At 37.2% G+C, this 20,452-nt stretch overlaps 1 protein-coding gene across 1 annotated transcript; it reads right to left on the bottom strand.

Moving 5' to 3' along the window:
• Positions 1 to 966: 966 nt before the first annotated feature.
• LOC110797012 (uncharacterized) lies at positions 967 to 18,938 on the bottom strand. The gene is made up of 7 exons (XM_022002101.2): positions 18,146 to 18,938; positions 16,597 to 16,675; positions 12,057 to 12,193; positions 11,571 to 11,688; positions 11,273 to 11,458; positions 2,266 to 2,337; positions 967 to 2,174 (listed from the first exon to the last, which is right to left on the bottom strand). Exons 1-7 carry the CDS (start codon positions 18,637 to 18,639, stop codon positions 1,362 to 1,364), a joined length of 1,899 nt encoding a protein of 632 aa, XP_021857793.2. The 5' UTR covers positions 18,640 to 18,938; the 3' UTR covers positions 967 to 1,361.
• Positions 18,939 to 20,452: the final 1,514 nt, after the last annotated feature.

The following is a 20,452-nucleotide window of genomic DNA, read 5'->3' as shown; positions in this document are numbered from 1 at the left end:
TTAAAAATCAACACCCCCCACTCACCACTCCCCACCCCTTACACATTTCCCACTAACTATATTAAAAAAATACCCCACTATCAACAAACACCCATTAAATTAATAAGTCAATTAAAATGTCTTAAACTCCGCACCGGTCAAACCGGTGCGAGTATTAAGGGACAGAGGGAGTACATCCCCAACACCATAAACCATTTGTTTATATCTTGCGTAGATTTGTCAAAATGGCAGGTCAAGTCCGGATGAAAATGTAACTAACATGTTAAGGAATCATAGACTTTAATTGTAAATTTTTCTACTTCTAGTTTTTAGTATTACGAAGTATATAATTTAAAATGTTAAGGAGGACATTACAATAATATATCTCTTTTTCCTCTTAGGATACTCTCACACCTATTTCATTATTTTTTCTTTACCATTTACATTCTTTGAATAATTTGATACCCCCATTATTATTATAATGATTTATTTTCCATTTACCACACTTGTATCTTATTTTAATAAAATCAACTCATCCTCCTTAAACTTTGTGTCAGTCAAAATACACCATTAAATAAAATACGTAAAAAACACTTTTATTATTGACTAAATAAATTACTCCGAGTACTCCTATAATTTATGTCGCGAGTCCCTCAAAAGAAATATCTCAGTTAGGAAGTCATTATTGAAATAGTCTTCATAACCAAATTCAAAAAATTTAACAGCTAAATAAATGTGCAAGAAAGTTCTCAATATCTCATTTCATTAGTTTTAATGAAATGACTTTTTGAGTTTTACCTAGATTTATCAAGGTGTACAGGTTCGAATAAAAATCTAGTTTTGGTCACAAAATTTTGTGTAAAACCCATGTCTAGATAATACCTCAGTACATGATATACACCTCTATTCTAGCAGTCCACTTCCAAGTTACAGACTTTAGTCCTTTTTCCTGCAAACACATCATTGTTATTTCTGGAGAAGCAGAAGGGACCAAGGCAGTGAATATACATAATAATTTTGTTACTGAAACTACAACATCCTCTTCAGCTTTAAGAAGAAAACCTCCCTTATGCTAACAAATGCATCCAAGGATCTGCACAATCTATTAACAAATTTATCAGGGAAGTTCTTCCCAGAAATACTCTGACAAATTGAAAGCAATATCAAATATGACAGTTACAACAGGGCACGAAAATTTGGTGCCTATCTGTATCACAAACCAACACCACCAGTGAAAAGTTTGTTCAACCAAAGCTGTGCTCTGCGAATAACAGTCCCACCTCCCAAGCATCCTCAACTCATTACTCTTGATTTTAGACTGCCCACTACTCCAGAATATATAAATGAGAGCCGGTGAAAGGAACCAACACATCATATAAAAGTTAAACGATGCTTGGCTGATCCCCAGTCCAATTGCAATTTGCACGGGCCCACCTTGTTCTAATGCAGTCTACAAGAGGAGCATGCTGCGGAGGCTCTGTAACTGTTACAACAGCATCTTTCCCACCAGATTCACTGCCACTAGAGCTTGAAGGGGGCGCTGCCTCTGCCATATACTCCTCGGGTGTCCACCTAGGTGGTACTGAGACTTTCAGCTTTGTAATCCGCGGTCTTTGAAAGGGAGTCTCACCTTGGTTCCCACTTGAGACTGATTTTGCAATCCCATTAAAATGGTAGAGATCAAACACCTTCTTTCCCATTAACCCCGAGGAATCTTTGAAACCTCCCAAGTTTCTATCCAAATCCAAAAGGACCTGCCAGAACTCACTCCAGACTATAAAGCCAGCACTGCAAAGGCGGTCAAGCTTATCATTAGGAAGGTTTATTCCAGTTTCCTTGAGGACTTGATGCAAACCCTCAACACTAATGAAGCCACCACCTCCGCTCTGGTCTTGTGCATCAAATGCTCTCCTAATTCTTGATTCTCTCTCCTCCATTTCATTCTCATCCTGAACAGAAGGATGAAAAGCAAATAGAACAGTATAATGTGACTCGCTCCCCACAACCCATATCGGCAATTTTGGCCGTTTTAAATGTTGTCCAACTTTACAAAAGTTAAGGGACTCAAGCAGGGTGAGGAATCCAACTTCCACATCAGTGGTTACACCCTTCAAAAACATGCCACCTCCTAAGTCTATTCTTTCATCAAACACATTCGCAACAGCCTGCCCACACAGCAAAAGGTTTACAATTTCCTGCACCATGTTATTCAAGATTAGCAACAACTTTACTCATATCGCACGTATCCAGAGAAACTAATAATATCTTTGCAAGACCAATATTTACCTGCGACGCATGACCAAAGGGAGCAGTTACTAATGGTAGGCTTGGATCATCCCTGTCATCTTGAACTGATTCCTGTTTTAAGTGAATGCCAGATTAGGCCAAGCTGAGTCAAGTCATAGAAAGTAGACCTACTGGGAGGTAAAATAAGCAGAAGACAAAAACCTGGGGAGAGGGGGGTGGGGTGAAACTACAGCATAAGCATCAAGACTGTCCCCTTCTATCCCCAACAAACCAAGAAGTGGCAAGAGAAAAAAAAAAAAAAAAAGCATGGATGACCACAGAGAACCATTTGTTCTTGTATTGTAAGTAGGCCAGGTCCCTTTCAAGTAAAATCTGTTTGAGATTGTGACAGTGTGATTGGTGAGTCTTCCATCTATCTTGGGCGTGTGTAGATTGGTTTTATTGGTGTTGAAAGGACAAATCATTTTGTTATGTTCAGGGGCTCTGACATGATAGAATAATTCAGAAATCAGATTTCTAGAAACCTGGTAGCATAGAGTAATTTTCCTTAGAATCTCCTCATTTGGAATGAAGGTGAAATAAAATTGTTGTGTAGTAAAAGTCAGATTTATGTTAGCAGAAAAATTTAACATCTTGAAAACACTTTCCCCGAGAAAAATGGAACAATTCTTTCTCCCAGATCTTCCTCTTTTTTCTCTCGCTGTTGTATTTAAGCAGGTCCCGTCCTTAATTTATTAATATTGCTTAGGTCAATTTTAGAAATCAATTGGTGACTCAATGAGAATTTAGCAAATTCTGGTTGTTGATTGTCTAGACACTTGTGAGGATGATGTATTCAAAAATCAAGTTCAAACAGTGACGAGACTGTGTCTTTGCTCTTTTGCACCACTCAAGCGGCTTGGAGTTGGATCGCACAAGAGAATGAGTGCTTTATGTTCTCAAAAGTGGGTTGGATTTTTAAAAGGTGATAGTCATATCTTGGTAATGCAAAAGGTACAATGTTAAGGGACCAAGACCTTGTTGTTTTTGAGGAAGGCATGGAGGATTGGAGGCCAATGGGTGCTACAAACTACTATGGGCCTTGAAAAAAATCTGCAGTTGATCTTGTCTTAATTGACAAAGGTTCAAGTGTTGGTAGCTCGGCAGAGATTGGACAGCGTTCTGTTCATCATCAGAGGTTCAGGAGTCAAAAGGACAGTGAAGAAATTCACAAGAGTCCATTAAGAAGACGTCCACCCTATCAACTTACATTTCCAACTCAAACACTGGGCTGACTGAAAATGGCATGTTGAGTTATGGTTTATAGCGGGATGGATGTGCACCAGCATTTGACATGCCTTACACAAAGGGTATAGGGATGGAAGCCCCCTGCTCTCTTTCATGGGTCAGATTCACTCAGGGACGAAGCCATAAATACATCTTGACGGGGGCCGGATTTTTTACGTAGTTGTTAAGTTTCATTCGTAAAGTATGCTACTATTTTTTTTTTTTTTTGACAGCTAAGTATGCTACTATTAACTTCTTCTATTTTATACAAATATTCATATTATCTTATGGAAACAACCTCTCTGCAATTGCAGGGGTAAGGTTGCATACGTCCGACCTCCTCTTTGAGGCAATGGGGTAATGATAATGAATGAACGATTCATATTATCTCTTAAAAAAAATTGCAACTTAGAAAAAAAAATTTGATAAAACAAGGCAGTAACTAATTTAAGAAATTACTTCAAATTAAAGGTAAGATGAGAGGAAATAAAGAAAAGAGGAAAATAGAAGTGAAAACTGCCAAGGAGGAATTTTTTTTGCAGTTGTCACGAATAGAACATCGTACCAAGCGGATCAATCGTCAAGTTCCCAACCACTGCAACACACCCCCATTCTCGGTGATAACTGTTAGAATTAATTCTATATTAAAACTTTTCCCCCTTGGGCCCCAACGTAGCTTCGTCCCTGGATTCACTCCAGCCCAATAGTTATTCTGCTTACTCTAGGCTTGGTAAACAGGTAGCACTACCGTTGCAGCAAACCTGAAGCTTCAGAACCCATTCAAGCAGATAAATGTATCCTTGGATCTTGATAGCTGCTGTCAATTGTCAGCTACCAGTATTTGTCGCCAGCTAGCATCCAACGTATAAAAACGCAAAGGCAGGCCAAGGCGATAGGCCCCATATGGGTTTCCCAGTGCCTTAGCCCTTAGGTATGCCACATGCACCTCGGTGCGGCGCATTGAAGCAGTTGTGCCTTAACAAATCGCATCGCCTATATCAAAAAAAAGGCGCATGACCCATGTCTCTCTGCGCCTCGTTTTTATACACTGCCAACACTAACTGACCGCCGACCTTTAAATCTCAGCAAGAAAACGCCAACCAACAGCCTCTAAGGCTCACCGGAAGTGCTGAAACATGTAGAAGTTTCTTCAAAGCAGTTGCCAGAACCCTAGTTTTCAGGGGAGGTTGTTGCTGTTTCCACCCCTCTGATAGACTTATAATTCACCAGCCTACTTAAGGGGATACACCATGTGTCACGATACGACAGTTTTGACACTAGATCAAGCGGTTTGCTCTTGCCTATTTTGGCGGCAATTGCGCAAGCCTTATGCAGAATGATGTCTCGCGGCTCGTAGGGACACGAGCAAAAGCGAGTGTTTGATTCAAAACAACACTCTTGCCTACTGGCGACAAGAGCGAGAAAGGAGGGTAGATCGGGGATTTTTTGTGCACAGCAGGCACAAGCATATGACCGATGATGAAAATGCATCTGCCGGGACTTTGATGGATTTTGGGTGTTTTACAGCAAGTGGCGGCACAATATCTATAAAGACCTTAAGCAAACACTAGCAATAAATCAAGGGCAATGATTGGTGAGAAGTAAGAATATCATTCATTCATTACCCCTCATAGAGGTTTATTTTGAATAAGCTACAAACTATAATAATTCTATCTAAAGCTTAGAAACGTAGTACAAAAGTCCTAGAAAGCATTAGTTAAGCAAAATACAAGTAAAAGAAGACTGGATTCTAACATCCTCTTCCACCTAAGTGGTCGATGTCCTCGTCAACTTACAAGAATTACAATAGATAAAGGAAAATTTCCTATTCTAAGTTGTAAAGTCTCTCGCCGTTGGTTGATGGTGGTTACAGAAGTCTTCTTGTATGTGGTACTATTCTTGGCTGGTGAGCGAGCTTCTGCGGAAGTCTTGTGGAGCACTGCTTCCCTGAGTTGATGCTTCTTAGGTGTCCACAAATTTTTTCAATTTTGGCTCATCGCTAAATTGGGGTGTCCTAAATCTTGATTCTTGCCCGGTGCAGGACTCCATCCATCTCTCGTGTTGGTGGATATATGATGCTAGGGTGCTTCTAGGAAGGGATGTTTCCTCGTGATGGGGCTCCATCACGAGCGTTGTTGCGTTTCTGGTGCGAAGGCTTCATCACTCGCATTGCTGACCGATATCAGATTTCTTCTAAGGTTGTCTACTTCCGAGGCTTCATCACTCGCATTACCGACATGCACTAATCTCTGGTGTTGCTCATCTTCTTCTTCAAATTCAGCTTACTCGTTTCAGGTTTCTTCAACGGTCATGGCCGACAACTTTCTACGCAGGTTATTAATCTCTCCTTTGTGTTTGCACTCCCACTATTTGTGAGGATCTAAATATAACAAGCAGTTAAGCCTACTAATATTTCCCACGGACTTGCCAATTTTGGATTCTCTTGTTGATGGATGGCAACGACAGGACTTCCCGACACAATTGGACGACACCCTCGAGCGCTCTTGAGTGAGTTTGGAGTCGAGCCCACAAGCGTGTAGGCGTCTCCCTAGGTTCTTATGAGCTATGGCCCTCTCCCACGGAGTAGTCGCTGTGCAACAATCTTAGCGATCGAAAGGCTATCAACCTTTGCCCTCATAACTTCACATTGCGCTCATTCTTTCAGCCCGTGAAAAGTTGAACAAGTGATCTTTCTCATTCATGTCTCCGATGTCAACATTCAAGTCGAGTATTCTTTGAACTGATCTTTGAGTTTCTTCTTGAACTCCTCCATGTATCTACTTGATCTTTCCTGCTTCGATGTTAGCGTGCTTGGTGCACCACCACTAGGATGCTCGGACTCGGGTACGGGTGTCCGACTCGGGTACGGGTCCAAGGGTTGGACCCGAAATTTTTTATAATCAAGGACTCGGGGACACGTTTTAGAAGCGTCCAAAATCCAGATAAGGACTCGGGGACACGACAACCATTAAAAAAATATTTATAATTACTGTATTAGTATTTAGTATTTTTTTGTGATTTTTAAAATTTTTTAAAAAAATATATATATATATATATATATAAGAACAGCTGGCAAGCCCATTATCCCATGTTATTATTATTTTAATTCACTTTTAAAGAGGAGATTGTAGCTGACAGTTGTCCACGCCTGTCCCAAACTCCCAATCCTGCTTCCTTATTTTTTTTTAAAAAAACCCTAAACCTATCAACTTCCATGGAGGTCGACGTCCATGGAGTCTGTCTGCCATATTCAAGAGCATCAACCCATATTCAAGAGCATCAACCCAGCCGGCGAATATCCTATTGAGCTCGCGTTTCTCAAGCGACCAAAAGCCCTAAGGTCTCGGTCTCCACATCCCTGATTTCAGGCCTCTATTTTCAGATCTAGGTTTTCAAAACCCTAAGACGAGCCCATTTTTTCCATAGCGAGTCTGGTCCGGATACCGTGTCCTGTCCGCACCCGCGTCGTGTCGTGTCGACACCAGTACGGCGGGGTGGTGCGGCGAGTCCGAGCATCCCAGCACCACCATAGTTTTTTTATCCTCTGACAAGTGTATGGTCGCATTGCCCACCTCTAGATCGTCACTCGGCTACAAATTTTGAAGTACTGCTCCATGTCGAAGAGAAAATTACCAACTTCCTTCGAGTCTCTCGCGCCACTATAGTCCTGGACGTTTGATCTTCATCACACCTCCTCGCGCCACAGTGGCATCAGTGTTGCGCACTTGTCTAGTGCCTCATTTGTTTGTCCCTTAACAAAGCGAAATTGTTCACGGAGGATACCTCTTTCTTGCATGAGCGAGTTTGTCTTTTTTTTTTTGCTTGGCCAAGCCAATTCCCTCGAGTTGGGTACTAACTCTTTTGGCGGCAAGGGTGCAAGCCTTATGCTGGAATGAGTGTCTCGAGGATCGTAGGGGCACGGGTGAGTGTTTGATTCGAAATGGCTACTCTTGCCAATCGGTGACAAGAGCAAGGGACAAGGGTCGATCGAAGCCCTTGGGTGCGCGAACAGATAAGAGGGACCAACGATGAGCATGTATCTGTTTTCGGGACTTCCATGGATTTTGGGTGCTACAGAGCGAGTGGCAGCACAATATTCATAAAGGTCTATCACAAAACACTAGCAATAAAGCAAGGGAAACAATTGATGAAAATTAAGATTTTCATTCCATTCGTTACCCCTCCTCATAGAGGCTTATTTTTAAATAAGCTACAAACTACCGGTGAACACCGAGTTGACAGTAACGTAATAATTCTATCTAAAGCCTAGAAACCTACTCCAACTATCCAAAATTAATTTTTACACTTTCCATTTTCGCCTGTCATAGATTAGTTTTTACACTTCTACTTTGGGAAAGACACCACAAATATTTTAATAGCTCTCTCTTTCCACTACCAAAAAGTTAGGGTCCTACACTCTTGCACATTCAATTAAAAAAATAATCCACTATCTTCTATCACACCTACTTTTCAATAAAATAATAACCAACTATCTCCTTTCACACTTACTCTTCCAAAAAAAAAATGATAATCAAACAACAACTTATCTCCTAAATCTATGTGACATAATTGTCAAAACTGGGACGAAGTGAGTATTAAGAAGCCTATAAAGCATTAGATAAGCAAAATACAAGTAAACGAAGGTTGGATTCTAACACCTTGGCTGTTTGCCTGACTATAGGAGGGGCAACTATGATAACAAGCAAAGGCCTCTTTAGTTAGAAAGGGCTTCAACTTACAAGTTCGTGTGAGGAAAGAGCAAAGGGATGGTGGGGAGGGTGGGGATAACTGTGGAATGAATTTAAATCTCGAGTCCTTTGCACGAGGGATATTAAGGATTTAATGACACCTATGGTAATCGGAGATTAGGGGCAAGGGACCTGAGAAGGTTGGTGGTTAGAGAAAACTTGGTTGGAATATTAGGCTAGCCTAGTGGTTAGAGAAAACTTGGTTGGAATATTAGGCTAGCCTAGAGGAAAGAGGGACATAGATATGAAAGTGATCATAAAAAAAAAGTAAATTGTTTGTATTTCCCGTGATATTTTTTGTTGGCAAGGATCATTTCAAGTCCTTAAATGCTTCCAAGTGCAAGATCCAAGTGGGTTTAATATTATGATACGTTATGAGAGTAGTTGTTGTCCAAGTCTACGTGGAGTAAAGATTTGGGTTCGACAGTTGGTTGTCTAAGAGCATCTCCTTAAAAGACAAATGGCTTTGGCAATGTACTGAATTTGAAGGAGATATGATTATAAAAAGAATGGATACGTAGCATCTCAAAAAGGTCCATGTCTCCTACACTAGACTATGGAAGTTTGTATAGGTTTTGTAATGCTTCTTTCCTTTTGTAAGATATAAGGTAGTTGACGAGAACCATGTTGCTCTTCGACAACAGAGCACCCTTTTGGTATCCTCTTTTCTAGACTCCGCAGATTGTCCAACACTCTTCACAATCCAATTTCCTTTCTCTTTGAAAAGTAGACTTCAAAAGAAAACCTTGTAATGGAGTTAAGGGAGCCAACCACTCAGTCCGATATTCACTCACTTTGTTTCTTTAAATAAATCCAAGACAATAATTAAACTTGTTAACACTTTGGTTTCACTCACTTATCCTCCATTCTATATCTAGTGATTTTGCATGTGATGCGTGCATGAATATTGTAATTTTGTAAAACAATACGGAGTATGTGATTTTTTAAATGAATAGAAAGATTCTATAAAAAAAAATTAATGATTTTTTTCTAGATATAGTTTTTTTTTTCATTTAAACAAATTTAGCACGTTAATAAGGGTATAATAGATACTTCACAAGAGCCATCAAAACGTCAAAACGTCAAAACCTCAGGCATTCCCTTAATAGACATCTACTCTCTCCGTCCCACATTACTCATTACACTTATCTTTGCACAAAGTTTTAGGTGATAAGTGGTTGTTTGGTTATCAAATGTTATTTTATTGAAAAGGTAGACGTGATAGGAGTTAGTGAGAATTTTTTTAATTGAATGGGAGAGGGTATGCAACCAAACTTTTGTTAATGGGATGAGCGAGACAATATAATAATTATGGGACCATTCCTGATTTGAAAGTGTAACAAGTAATTGAAACAGATGAAAAAGGAAAGTGTAACGAGTAATATGAGACGGAGGGAGTATAAGAGACTCATACATAGCATCTTTTTCCTCTTTGCACCCTTATTTGGAAAGCTAGGATCCCAAACTACATAGCATGGAAATGTGAATGGAAAAAAATGGGATAAAAAAACTATATATATAAAAAAAAAGAGGGGAGATCCAAGAAAAAAGTTGAAATTGAAAATACTAGAAGATAAGAGTTTTGACCTAGAATTTTTTTTTAAATCAACCATTTTGTTGTAGACTTGCTAAATTTGATGTCAATTTCCCTTATTTATTTGAAGATAGAATTGAGGGAAAGACGATAAAAAGAAAATTGAAGGGGTGAAGAAAGAAGGTTTCAACAACGAATTCCCAACCAAGTATCTCTTTTTCTTCAATTAATACCTTCGTATTCAAATCTAAGTTTTTTGAGTGAAAATCCAAAATCTGACAAAGTTTATGATTTCATAATACCACACTGGAAATCATTGTCTTTGGATAGATGAATAGAGTTCAACCATTAACGATTTTGAAATTTAATTTAGTTTGAAAAAGGTTTATTATTATTATTGGTTCAAGCAAAGGGTCGGCACCTAAGTCCCAGAAAAACAAATATCACCAAAAGAAATCAACTAGGTACAAAGCGTGGCAAAGCCACTCCAAGAATATCATCTTGTAAAATTTTCAGAAGTTCAAGAGTGATTCTTGAAAATTGATGATCTTAATAACTTGTTTCCATTCCCTTGTTGGCAAGTAAGTCTGAAAACAAGTGAAACACCAAGTTTCACCTTTTGAAAAAGTTTGTATAGATGTTTTGTAGGGTAAAATATCATCTTCCACCCAAAAAAATCAGTAAAGTTATGCTCATATCTTGATGTTTCAGTTACTTGTTCTTGCATGGTAATATGTTGACTGACCTTTTGAAAGGCTTCTTGGTGTTGCTGACATTGGGTATGCTAATCAAACTATAACTTAACAATTAAACCATTTGCAGATCCAATATATCCTGTAAAGAGCAGACATTTGATGGCAGTTTGCTCTTCTGTGGGTTATTTGGCTGAAAAGAAATGAAAGGATATCACAAATTTGGATTTCCAGTTCAGCTTCTTGATGGAATTGGGTTAAACTTTTAACTTCATGCTAGGCTCGATCTCAAGGGATTATACATGCCTTGATCCTCTCTAATGTATGTCATGATTGGAGTTTTTCCCATCTCATTTTGGTGAACTTTGTGGTCCTCCTGAATCCCCTTTCTTCCCCTTCTCTTAATATTTTTCTTATCAAAAGAAAATAAGCAATCAGCAAGAAATAAACAAATTATAGTTGTTATCCAGCTCTAAGCGTCTCAGACTTACACCCAGCATTCAGTATTCACCATTCCCACTCCCTTTCGATTCCACATAATATAAGACTGCTAGATAAATAATCATTTCACATCAAAAAGTAAAATAAAACACAGGATGCTCTTTGAGGAGCACACTCAAATATTCTTTGAATTGTGACACCAACCTCTCCAAGTATGCAGGATTGCAAAGAGGGAAAAGATGAATGCAACAAAGAATTAAAGAGGCGCATAACCAACATAGACAACTTTGACGCCTTGGGGCTTCACGCACTAGATGGTATACTACATCAATTAATAAAATAAAACGGCTAGGTAACAGGCATACCAGTCCTCGAGAAAGCAATGCTGAGATAAGGAACAGCATTGCCCCCATACGACTTTCAAACATAGGAAGCATTGTCTCAAGCCCCTGCATGGCACTGACAGATGAAGTATATGAAGTTACTCTCAGGGTTTTCTGCAAATCTGAAGCACACTCGATTGAAAATCCTTCTAGAGCTCTTAAAATTATCTGTGAAATAGAAAGAGATTACAGCGTCAACTGAATACAACATAGAGGGGTAAAATTTTCACGCCTTTCGGCTGTAGCGGTTACATAATTGTAGGAAATCACAAGAACATACCTCATCCAGCGGTCCATCACTTTCATCATTATGGTCCAGGACATCAAGAGTTGCTACCACCGCCTTTTTATTACTTCCGCAACGAAATAATATTTCTGCCATACTTTTGACAAGTGCCCTGGAAATTAAAGAAGGTTTGAGTATCTCTATGAACTGTGGACATTATGAACACGGACCTAATATATCAAGGAGTGAAAGCATCATTGCCTTATGTTGGAAAGATTTCAAAAAGGAAAAAAAAACTGAGAACGAGAACCATCAAGTAAATTGCTCTGAAATGGTGCATTATACTTTATCATGGCGTGTATAAAAATACTACGGGATATCATTGCTTGATATTGGTTGACGTCTGGTCCTCCTCTCTTTGTTAGCCACGTCATCCTTTTGATTATAAGAAGAATTTACTTATCCAGAAAACAACAGTGGAATATAACAGGACCACTTATAGCATGAAATCTTAGAAGCATAAGGGCTTCTATTTGTCACCTTTTTCTAATATCTTCTGAGAGGGAAGCAAAGTTTTCTGGTGTAACAGATTCACGTTTCCAAGACCTCGGTGATGTTCTTGATGCATTATCGCTCGACTCTTCTGGAACAAACAGAAGATATTTTAGGACGAACCCCTGCAAAAATTGGAAAGAAAAGCATAAAGCCAAGAAAGCCAACATTTCAATTTTTTTGACATCATACAACTTTTTATCACAAACTGCAGCACATAAATAATACACTCAGCCATCCAAAAATTAATGTCACCCTTCAGATAACATCCAAGGAAAATCCCTTACAGAAACAAGACATATGCAGTGACATATTTGGTCAATTTGAAAGCTAAATTGAATAGTCAAGAACTTTTTGAATTCTAATGCCCACGGAATTCCCTTCCCATCAATACAAGCAACAGCTTCTCTCCATAACAACAAAAACCCAAAGTTGGCTATAAGATAGCACTCAAATATTAGCTACGGGAACGGAAGTGTGTGTGTGTGTGTGTGTGTAGTCAGAAGAACATGCAGGAAAGATAGCACAAGTATGCAGTCTTATGTAACTTAAACAGGGAATCGGCCAATGAAAAACCAAGAAGAGACTATAGTCTTGTCTTTAATTGTGGTTTACTGATATCCGGGAATTGTGATTTACTGATATCTGGGACACATGTCTTACAATATGTGAACAACGTTTTCATGACTAGCCTAGCTCCTATATCAAAGTTCAACTGTTATGTTCACCTTCTCTTCCCACAAACTTAAGTGTAGGGCAGTCTTTCTGAGACCATAAAGTAATTGTTTAATCTATGATATGCTTTCTGAACTGCCATTCAAGACATGATAGAAACTCACTTGGCCTAAAAATAAAATCAACTGTTTATGGAGAACAAAGGTAACAATATCACATAGAAACAAAAAAAGCATTTGTACTTCCTTGTCTTTTATCTGATTGCATTAGCAAAATATTTTGTTTTTTTTGGTAAATAAGCATTGTATTAAAAAGTAACCAAAGAAATGTATGTACACCACCCATAAAACAACACCAAATCAAACTACCACCTACACACCTACCAAAAACTCAAGCTTACCAAGAAGCCAATAGCCACAAAGAGCATTACCAAAAAATTGCTCACATAAAGGCCTCTCATTCACCTAGAGTTTAGGAACGAACACAAGAGACAATATAGCACTCAGCAGATCGAATGAGGGCATGACTTGAGAAACAGGTTAAAGATTTGGATTTCACTGAGAAGAAAAGATTAAAGCACTTGACTACTTGAGCATTATGAAAAATCAAAGTTCAGTAATGGTCAATCAAAAATCAAACCAACTCTGTCGTAATAAAGGCTTCCGGGTAACCAGAGCTGGTTAAAGTCTCGAAAACACTAAAGAGGTATGAAATCCAAGAAATTTACCATGTTCCACAAGAAATCCTTACAGCTTGTCTTCTCATATTTTCTCCTCACACTTCACCTATTAACTAACCAACAATGTGTTCGAACGGGGGATAAAGAATCTCAAGTGGTAGAAAAATGATTGATCCTTTGCAATTATGTTCCGATCCCCACAAAAAAAGAACTCTGATTTACTGATACCTGGGTCACATGTCGGCCCAAGGAATCTAACTATTGGCCAGCACAAAGATTACCGCCACATCTCTTCTCTATTCTATAAGCCATTTAGGTGTCTCCACGCATGAATTGTTTAACTTGCCCCTATTCATTTTGCATTTAAATTGTTAAAGAAAATGATAAAAAAAACCTCAAAGACGGTTCGCAATAAGGAGAAAGAATCACTGACATAAATATACTCCAAATCAATCAAATTAAACTTTACAACCAAAAATTAAAGAGCAAAAATCACTGACGTAAATATGCCTCAAATCTTACAAAATTCAATTTTGCAACCATAATAGATAACTTTACAATTTGGGAGCAAAAACCAAGCAAAATACTGATTTACAACCAAAATTGAAACGAATTCAATTAGGGAGCAAAAATCAAGGATAATTAATCGCAGAGCGGGAAAAAAAGTAATTCAAAGACAATTGATAACATCATAGGGCCTGATGGAAATAGAGATTGTCTCATGCAAAGCATGTAAGTCCCCTTGTGAAATAAAAAAAAATTAAGGTCTGATTCTGCATCGTTTTATGAAAGAAAGAAATATAAGATTTATCAAGATCTGCAAACAATTTTTCAAGTAATTCATCTCAAAAATTAGCAAAATTAAAAATAAAATTTTGATAAGTAACTAAAATCAATTAAATATCTTCGGTTGAGTGAATGAGTAATGCACTGGAACAAGATAGAGAATGTGAGATTGAGATTGTGATTGTGATATATAGAACGGACCACATAAAATGATATAAACTACTCCCTCTGGGTTATTTTTAAATGCATCACTTGGACCGGCACACTTGTGACTTGTCAATGCATCATTTGGACCATTAAACATCTCTAATTTTCTATTGGTAAAACTTATAAAAAGTTGATATTATGAAAATATGTATTGTGACTAATCCAACAACATTTTATATAATAACATTTGTATATATTGGTAAAAAAACCAAATCAAATTCGCATATGAATAGTGCATTAGTGACAAAGTCAAAGTGACGCATTTAAAATATCCGGAGGGAGTATTAACTACTCCGTAATTTGTTTCCCCTTCTATTCTACTAATTTTGCTTTTGAACCTACACTTCTGTTAATTTTTTTTAATTTATTACACTTCATAGATGTTAGCTAAGGTCATTGGTCAAAAACTTAAAATGTCAATTTTTCAAGTTATGTATTAATACTTTAAAGCTATTTTGTGTTACCAATGTTGCATGTCAACATCAGCGTGCGCATCCCATGCATATAACTGGTATGATAAACAGACATTCGATGAGTGCAGATACATATGCAACATCAAAAGCACACCTATATAGAAATAGAGTTATGTGATTCAAAGCACTCTGGCTTATATGAAATCACTAGTAAAAGATACTTCGTATGATTGTTGTCCAATTTTCTTGGTGTAGCATTTAATAAAATGAAGATTTACTTTCTTATGGCTGACTTATTGGTATTAATTAGTCAAATCAGCCACATCAACCATCCTACCAAGAACTAACTCAGATCGTGCGAGACTAGAGTCGAGCTCAATCTGTGCTTTAAACTCGACTCCAACTAAATGAGTTGAGTCCAAGCTAGTAATAACTGATATAAGCTCAACAGATTTACAAGTCATCTTGCGTATGATAAATAAGCAGTTCGGAAATAATATCTGGCCTAGTTATCGTCCACTGGTTATCTAGTACTTCCTTTGTTCCTCTAATAATGCAACAATACCATTTAAGAAAGTTTCACAAATATTGCAATATCTCTATTTAAGGAAATCCAATATCTCCTTCACACTACAAATACCTAATTTGCACTTATTGGCATTTCCTAAACTCCTTACTCCTTAGTTCTTACTCTTGGTTCTGTGGGTATCTCCCATGCTTTTTTTGGTCCCTTACTCACCTCTCACACTCACTTCCTTAAATTTTGTGCTCAACCCCCTTGTTGCAATATTAGGGGAATGGAGGAAGTATTAGACTATTGGTAGCAGATGAAATTCCAAATCGATAATGTACGGACTAATCAACTTGATGGAATTGGATGTGCCATTCTAAAGGAGGTTGTCAAACTCTGAAAGAGGTCATGAACTTGTAAATATAATTCCCCCACAACAAAAATTAACTATAAGATCTGCGTTTCCAGCTTTGGCCTTTCCAGAAAAAGAGAAGATATGACACTAAGTAACCTCAATCTTGAGAAAGCAAAACGTGTCAAGATCAAACTCCGGAATTCTGATTTCAGAATACAAGAAAAGAGGTCCATAGTCTAATATCTGGAATGTCATCTAATATCTTCTTTTCGTGTGTCTTCCTAAATTCCTACACCTATGCCAGCCACAGAATTCTCTCAAGGGGTTTATATTACAGGATTTGTCATCTTTTTCTTATCAAAGCAAAAAATAGAGAGAAACCTCTTTTCCAAAGATAAATTTCAAGAATACTAATGATGGCTCAAAGATTTTCTATAAGCTTTTGTGAAGCCATCATGCACTTCATGGTCATAATTCCACAAGCATGCTCACAGAGTCACAGCTTCAAGTAATATTCGCATTATCGTACAAGAAAGAGATACAAACTTCCCCACGGTCCCCAATTTTCTAGTATCTAAACACCAAGCAGACATCAGGTAGAAACAACCAAAACATAGTAAAACAGCGATTTCAGATTTAAAAAATAAGATAAAGGGATTACATGTGAAAACATTTAGACGTATGAACTAGCTAATTTCTAGTTTAACACTTGACACCATTGTGATCCTTACAGTAAGAATACTGATTGATCATGCTATGACGCAAGTATTTCTTTAATCTAATCATGCATACACAAAATTTACAACAGATCATTTATAATATCATAAGATGAAGACGCCCAGAATGAAAGTGTCAAGGCTCTTAGAGCCAACTATTGCAATGAGCAAGAAATCAACTCATACTTGTATTGTTGCTAACACGCCACATGGACCACCTTCGTGCTGCACCAGGCCCATAGAAGTTTCCGGATCAGGGCTAAACCTACAATAAGGATTCCTATCAATTCAACTGATAACAAAAACAACAAATCTTTTACCTGTCATCCCCTCATAATATGATACAACAAATAAGTGAGTAGTATTCCTAGAAACAAGAAAAAAAAATAAGATCACATCAGACTAAGTATTATATTATAATCAATGAGTAGAGGGCATAAAGCAAGGGGTGAAGGGTCTATGGGACAGAAAGTTCAATGAAAGATGCTATTGTTCAGGACTGACTCCGGCGATTACGAGGCCTTGTGCAAAGTACAAAAGTAGGCCCTTATAAAGCGTATAAGAAAATTTTCCATTGACAACATACAACATACTTGTAGATGAGTTGTTTGAGAAAATCAAATAATTTCTTCATTATTGTCGAAAAACAAGAAGAAGAATTCACTCAATTAAGGATATAATTCATAGAATTTCTTGGTGGGTGATAATTGAGAGCATCAACTACTTTACTGGAAATCAAATAATGTAAATGGGAGAGACTTGGAGAATTTGGGTTTAAATGGAAATGCTGCTTTCGCGAAATCAAGGGAACTAGGGAATCAAGAAGAAAGCATTAAATTTATTTTTTAAAAGATCTTCCAGCGATTTAAAAAAAAAAAAAAAAAATTGGTGTTCTTGAGCTCCGACTGGGCACCTAATAGCCGGCCCTGCTATTGTTAATATGTACCAGAGGGGGAGGAGTTTTACTTTCCTTTTCTACTAATTAAAAAAACACAACCTCCTACACTAATAGTCCTATACTATTAGTCTATTCCCTAATGCCTCCAACAACAATTCCCCCTAAGATGAGGTGCGCGACTGGAAGGTCAAATGTCAGCAACACACATAATATTACAAAGAGGCTAACTTTTACCTACGCAGTTGTCGTGAGGGTCTTTCGGTCTTTCTATTAGACCCTTACTCTGAAAGCACTTGCCTGACTTCAGAGAATATTAAAAGTAAAGGCCTACTTAGTGAAACACTGCCTACATTGCGGAAAGATAGTCGCTTTACAAGTTGACAAACTCAAACTTGAGCAGAAACCCTGCTGTATGCTGGTTCAACATGAGTTGTTGTATAGAAGAAATACTCAATCATGTCGAATTGACATTGTCACAAACAAATTAAATTTGCAATGCCACAATAAAATGCAAAGTCCCACCAGTTTATTGATTAATCCTTGTACAACATATCAACGATCATCAACAATTCAACACCAACAATCAACATTGATGCACTTTTGCAAGTAAATCAAAATTTCAATACCACCATAAAATACATAAATCACAACTCTTTCTCAATAAATCCTTGAACAGTATATCAACGTCAACAATCATTTCCCAACATAATAAGATACAATCATAAATGTATAATATAGCCCATGATTTTCCATTCACCCAAAAACCAACATAATAAATACAGTACAAAAGAAAATCAGAAAACCAGTAAAATAGCGAAGGAATTAGTAAAGCCATACCTAATACCCTGATTAGTCCACTGAGCAAGAACCTCCTTAGTAACACTCTCACCAAAAACCATAAAAAACAGCTGATTCGCCGCCTCCACCGACAACTCCTCCCCTAAATCCTCCCTCATCTTCACCTCCCTCACCTTCACCTCCTCACTCATTTTCACCTCACTCACCTTCACCTCCTCACTCGTCTTCACCTCGCTGTCACTCCGGCCATCAGCCCCGCTTACGCTCACATTCGGAGGTGACGGTGTCTTCGACATAGTCCCCGTCATCATCATCATCCTCTTCTCAGCCGCGGCAGCCATGAGCTCCCGCTGAATACGACGGGTCTTCAACTCCGGTGACTCCTTCTCCACCTCCGACGGCGGCTCTCCGGCGGAAGAATTGTTCATTTCTCTAGGCTTGCTTCTCTTGGGTTCCGGCGGAGAACTGATTGGCTGCTGCTGCTGCATACTCATCCTCAACGCCATCTGTAATTCATCTTCTTGATCCGCCATTATTATTCACAAATCAAAATTCCAAAATAAAAATAAATAAATAAAATGATCGACTTTGATCCTTTCTTCTCTTTGTCAATTAATCAAATTCCAAATCCAAAAATATTAATTCGAATGGAATTAGAATTGAAATTGGATTTGGAAATGCAAATCTTGTGTATTAAAAATGGGATATCTTTAGAAATGGAAATATAAGATTATGAACCTAAATTCTGTTTTTTGGGGATTAAAAATTTCTTAAATTTAGAGAGAGAAAGAGTGTGGAGAGGAGAGAGAGGGGTTTTGTATTTTGACGGTTAAAGGTGGGGTTTACTGGTTTAGCGCTTCTTAGAAAACGACGTCGTATAAATGAGATGAGGTTTTTCCTTTTTTCTTTTTATTTTTATTTCTGGTGGTGGAGGGAAATGGGTTACACTAATATAAACCTGGTCCATGCTAACTTAGCGTGGACCAGGGCAACGGAGTAATTTTTATGGGTAATATATGTAACTGTCACGTGACAATTATTTTGTAATTTTTAAATAGTAATTATATGCGTATTACAGTAACTATGTGTTTTAAAGAGTTACTATATGTTTTGAAGAGTTTTAATGCGATTTGTGTCTAGCCCACTTTATATACGTTTTAAACTTTTTATTTTTCAAAATTTCAGATCTACATTCTGTTCATTCTCTTTCATTTTCTCTCTCTTCATTTTCTCTCTATGCTTTTCAAAATTTAGCCCAAATTTCTAGGTTTTGTTCGATTGTTTTCGTAATTATCTTATAATTCTTATGATCGAATCTATTTGATGAGGAAAAATTGGAGGAAGTAGTAGATCAAGAAGGAGGTTCGTCGTTGCCGAAATCGAATCGAAGAATTTGCGCTCGCCTACAAATCTTCGCAAGAATTTTTAGAGATCACATCTCGGTTTGTTGTTTTTTAAAGAATTTTAAGTCTATTTTTATTTAAAATTGAAAATATTTGTTGTTTTGAAGAATGTAATGTTTGTGTTTTACCGAAGTATCGTTTTCACTTCGCGAATTCGATCAGTGACTTCACGATTTTAAATAGTAACTATATGAGTAATACAGTAACTATATGGTTTAAAGAGGTACTATGTAATTTTAATGGTTACTATATGTGTACAAGTTACTATATTATTTTAATGGTTACTATATGTGTACAACAGTTACTATATGTGTACAATAGTTATTATTTTATTGAGTGATTCGAAATGTTTGTTGTTTTGTTGAAATTAGGGTTAGTGTTTCACATAGTTAGTATATAAATGATATAGTCACCTTTAATTTATGTTGCGAATTAGTGTTTTTAATAGTCACTGGAATGTTCGTTGTGTTTATGTTAGTAGTAGTTTTTAGAGTAACTATACTTTTTTTTAAAAGTTACTATAACTTTAAAACAGTAACTATGTGTTTAAAATAGTCACTATATTTTTTAGAAAGTTATTATAAGTTTAAAACAGTAATTATGTGTTTAAGATAGTTATTATGTTATGAACAGTTTATAGTGACTTTTTGATAAATAATAGTTACTATATGATTACATTATGTACTATGTTATTTAGAGTATGTATTTGTCCGCTTCTTAGATAGTGACTATATGATTAAAATGGTTACTATATGTGTTCAATAGTTACTATATTTTAATAATAGTCACTATATGTTTTATATAGTTACTATATGGTTTATATAGTTACTATATATTTGATATTTGTATAAGAAAATAATACGAAGTATCAATCACATATTATTCCAGGTCCTAAAGTTGCACTATCTAGTGACGAATCTCCAAAAATACTTTACAATATCAT

The sequence above is a fragment of the Spinacia oleracea genome, chromosome 4 (assembly GCF_020520425.1).
Source record: "Spinacia oleracea cultivar Varoflay chromosome 4, BTI_SOV_V1, whole genome shotgun sequence".
In the NCBI taxonomy this organism is placed as follows: Eukaryota; Viridiplantae; Streptophyta; class Magnoliopsida; order Caryophyllales; family Amaranthaceae; genus Spinacia; species Spinacia oleracea.
Note: the sequence above shows the minus strand (reverse complement) of the source record. Positions and strands in the feature narration are given on the sequence as shown.

Excerpts from the sequence above, each read along its gene's own strand:
- LOC110797012 (XM_022002101.2), bottom strand. The coding sequence starts at position 18,639 with ATGGCGGATCAAGAAGATGAATTACAGATGGCGTTGAGGATGAGTATG. Across the intron at positions 11,459-11,570 it reads GTGATGGACCGCTGGATGAG|ATAATTTTAAGAGCTCTAGA; the intron begins GTATGTTCTTGT and ends TCTATTTCACAG. Across the intron at positions 2,338-11,272 it reads CATTGCTTTCTCGAGGACTG|GAATCAGTTCAAGATGACAG; the intron begins GTATGCCTGTTA and ends CACTTAAAACAG.